This window comes from Nematolebias whitei, chromosome 16 (assembly GCF_014905685.2).
Source record: "Nematolebias whitei isolate Nwh7 chromosome 16, NemWhi1, whole genome shotgun sequence".
NCBI classification, from domain to species: Eukaryota; Metazoa; Chordata; class Actinopteri; order Cyprinodontiformes; family Rivulidae; genus Nematolebias; species Nematolebias whitei.
The window spans coordinates 21,262,595-21,266,901 of NC_056513.1; the positions used below are offsets into that span (position 1 = coordinate 21,262,595).

Below are 4,307 nucleotides of genomic sequence, written 5' to 3' on the forward strand. Positions count from 1 at the left end.
AATATATACACACACACACACACACACACACGTTTTGTTGTTGTTGTTGTTCTCAAAAATAAAAGTGAGTCACTATTCATATTTTCTTCTAAAAAGTGGTCATGAGGCCCTGCTGTAGACCCTTGGAGAGAATATTTTGTTGGCTTACAGTTAGAATCTCACCTGAGAGACTTGAAACATTCACCAGAACAACACAACTGTGGATTTGTTTGTCCATCCTAAATGGTTAGTTGAATCACTTAAAAAGCATATAGCTTGCAGTCGCTAAAACTAATCCAGTTATTGGCAAGTTTGAAGGGGCACTAATAAAGGACATTAAATTCTATGTACAGTGCCTATAAAAAGTATTCAGCTTCTGGATATTATATACTTGTGTTACTGTAATAATTATAACAATGAAAGTTGGCCCGTTTAGCAAAAGTAAAATAATAATAAAAAATAAAAAAAATGCTTCAATGTCAATGTGAGCTCTAATTTCTACAAAATAATACAAATTAAATGAAAATGTGTAATGTAAAATAAGTAATTGCATAAATATTCAACCCCATGTGGCTGTCCTAATTCAACTGAGGAAAAAAAAAGATTAAAAGAAGAAGTCAGCAAATGGATAAAAAAGATTTCAAAGGTTTTAAACATCACCAGAAGTTTTGTGTAAGTAACATAAAACGGACATTTGGAACATGTCTACCAAGAGAAGTGTTGCTGGTCAGTGTGTGTCCTGCGGGTCTTATTCTGAACCCAAGGCCCCACCTCCAGCCTAAGAGGCGCCCAGTTCGCCCCTCCCTCAGAAGTAGTAACCCACACTATCAATAAATCAAGGAAACGTGAATTAAGTTTTACCAATTATATTAAATCAAGGCAGGAAAAAATAAAGTAACAGCGCTTGCCTCCCCAGTACATTTCAACGAGGGATCAGGAACCGGAAGGGGCGGATGTCCCGTGGCATTACAGATTATTAGGGCCTAGGCTCCTCCTTTGCAGAAGGGGAGCACAACCTGTCACGTGTATGAGGAGGCACTCTGAAGGAGTTAAACTTCAGCAGGTGAGATGGAGGGGCGTCTGAGAATACAACCACTGTTGTCCAGGGTCCTCACCAGTCTTAATGGGAGAGTGGCAAAGAGAGCAGCTGACTCACTGACCTCCACAAGGTGAGGTCAGTGAACAAGGCCAGGCTGAATCTGGCAGATCCTGTTCATCCACTCCATGGTGAGTTCAGGGTGCTTCCATCTGGGCGCAGGTATCTACTGCCCAGATGTAGAATAAACAGACTGAAAATCTCATTCATCCTGCAGCGATCAAGCTTCTAAACAAAATATATATATATTTCTGTACTCATATTTTAATGTCTCAGTGTCTTGTCTAGTATGGATGTTTTGTATGTCTACTAACTGCAAAACAAATTGCCCCTCGGGGATAATAAAGATTCTTGAACTTGAAGAAAACTAGTTAGCCATGATATAAAAAAGTTAAGTATGGTCCTCTGAACATGCAAAAAAATAAAACAAAACAAGTCCTTCGGATGAAAGACGAAACATTTCTACAATTTTTTTTGTTTGTTTGCTTGGTTTTTTTTTTTGAATGTTCAGAGGACCAGACTTAACTTTTTTTAGATTTTTCTACCTGGATTATTGAGAATGCATCAGGGTAGTTAGCCATAAGATAAATATTTTTAGCCAACTAATTTAATGACATAAAAATGAAACTCATAACATTAAAAAACAGGTTTTAGGCTCAGATGGATGATGAAGAAAGAAAAAGCTTTGCAGAGAGTGGTGAAGGCTGCACAGAAGTCTGTTGGAGTCAGCCTCCCCACCATCACAGACATCTACACCTCCAGATGCAGGAAGAGAGCCACCTGCATCATGAAGGACCCCACTCACCCAGCACACACACTTTTTCCCCCTCTCCCCTCTGGAAGGAGGTTAAGGAGTAGGAATGCACGATATATACCGTACACAATAGAAACAATAGAAATTTAGCCTACGATAGAGATCTGTCTTTTACTGGCTAACCGCAGTAATGCTGTGTCTGATGTAAAATCAGAGTTGTCAGTTTAATCGTTACTTTTTTGAGTTGAAAACTGTGCGTAAGTGGTGGTAAAGTATTTTCTTTGAGAGCTAAGTAGCGAAGCTACAAGCTAACTACGGCCGGCTTGCAGTAGTGTTGCCGTATTCGGACGCATGCGCAAAACGCTGTGTTCCGTTGAATGTTTTTTTTTCGTCGAAAGTTAAAGTAAGTGTTGGTCAGCTTTAGAGAAACCTGCTCTCTGATCTGTGAAAAGAACGCTGTGCTGTGTGATTTTACTGCGAGACCCTCTGGTCAAAGCCACAGACTCATTTTGTGTCAGCTCTCCTTAAAGCGGAAGAAGACGCCCTCTAGAGGCTTGGAGGGTTAAGTGTTTTCTGCGTTCACTTACTGCTCTGTTGCTGTTCATTGCTTAAATGAGAACACTGGAAACTGTTAAGAGTTAACAACATATTCTTTTGTTTAAAACATACGGCTAAAACTACATTTGATATATTTTACACTGTTTTTGCACTACAAGAAAGAGACCTAATACTTGATTTGTTTATTATTTAAAAACTCTCTGGACCTAGTAGTGGAATTTTCTTAATTCAAAATAAATTATGGCAAAAGGACACCCTATGCTTTTTTTCCCCTCATTCCTATTGCAAGTTTTACACCAAAAACATATCGTGATACAAATCGTTATCGCCACCCTTCACAATACATGTCGTGATATGAATTTTATGCCATATTCCTATTAAGGCGCATTAAGTGTAGAACCACTAGACTGAGGAACAGCTTCTACCCTGAGGCTGTTAGTCTCATGAATTTCTAACCAGGATAATCATTGTGAAAAATCACATCATGCTGCTGCTGATCCGTTTCATGTTGCTGCTGATCTGTTTCAATGGTGCTGATGATCTGTTTCATGTTACTGCTGATCTGTTTCGTGTTGGTGCTGATCGGTTTCAATGGTGCTGCTGATCCGTTTCATGTTGCTGCTGATCTGTTTCAATGTTGGTGTGTTCATGCGTGCTCATCTGCTCATGTTCGTGCTGCTGTTCGACATGTTTTTACGCCATTAGTGCTTAGTGTATTTTGAGTTGATGTTTTTCTTAGTTCATATCTTAGATGTTATTGTCTACATTGTATTGTTGGATGTAACTGGGACCCTGTGTGCATCATTTCGTTGGAACGACAAAGAATGTCTGACTGTGATAAAGTGGATACCCCTCATTAAGCAAACCAAGACTTGTTGAAGTCACTGCAGTTTCACCTGAGTTAAAGCTCCTCCTCCTCCTCCTGCTTCCTAACTCCACTTCTCACTCATTTGAACTCATATTAGAACCAAAACAGAACACATTATTTAGTCACAAATCTATAATTGCTGCCGTAAAGCACTTAAAACTGTTAAGAGCAGGATTATGATTGATATCAACACCGCGAGCACGTCTTTTAACCGACGTGCTCGCGACTCGCAAATTTGTTCCGTAATCCCTGGGCCCTTCAGATTAAATCTCCCAGCTCATCATGTGTAGAGCAAACACCAGCTGGACGTACCCTTGGCGCCGCAGTCCGCGCACACGTTGTTCCCAGACTTCTGCAGGATCTCCTTGAGGACTCGGATCACTCGCTCATTCGCCGACATGGCCGCGCGCGGATCATCCGCTTCTCCAAGGAAGGAGGGAGAGAAAGGAAAAAGGTGTGCCTGCGTGGGCTCCGCTCCCTCCCACCCACCCTGGGGAGCGGACAAGTCCGCACAGGTAGGCCTGGATGCGCCCGCAAGGAACACGCGCGCGCCTCCGACACGCGGAAGAATGCGGGGAGTTTTCTAATAGTTGTCTCTGTTCCAAAGCGCTCCAAAGAACGAAGTCTGCACCTTTCAGCTTGTCCGTGGGTCGTGTCCGGATCAGGCTGTGCGGATCCACTTGTCCCGCATTGTGTGTCGAGCCGAGGCAGGAAGTGAAGTGAAGTGAAGTGCAGAGCTTGAAACTTTGCTTTTCCGCATCAGATGAGCTTAGATCGCAAATCTGTAAATGATAGGCGCAGGCCTTTTTTTTTTTTTTTTTTTTGAAAGCACGCCTGCAAGGCTCAGAAAGGATTTATCTGCATGCGATCATTTTGAAGCATCCACAGGTGACACGATTCAAGAGCCACGTCACAATAGTGTCAGTGTAAAAAAAAAAGTTAAATCTGGTCCTCTAGACATTCAAAAAAACAAAGCAAAAATAAAAAAATGTAGAAACGTTTCGTCTTTCATCTGAAAGACTTCTTCAGTGTGAGGTGCTGTATTCAGCTCA

General features: G+C 41.5%; 1 protein-coding gene across 1 annotated transcript in view; it reads right to left on the reverse strand.

The window, feature by feature from the left end:
• The window catches only part of zgc:92360 (uncharacterized protein LOC436988 homolog), a 506,378-nt gene extending 502,695 nt beyond the window's left edge, over positions 1-3,683 (reverse strand). The window contains exon 1 of the mRNA XM_037689784.1: positions 3,568-3,683. Within this exon, the coding sequence (XP_037545712.1) occupies positions 3,568-3,655 (88 nt within the window). The 5' untranslated portion in view covers positions 3,656-3,683. The remainder of the gene's footprint in view (positions 1-3,567) is intronic.
• Between the last annotated feature and the right edge of the window lie 624 nt (positions 3,684-4,307).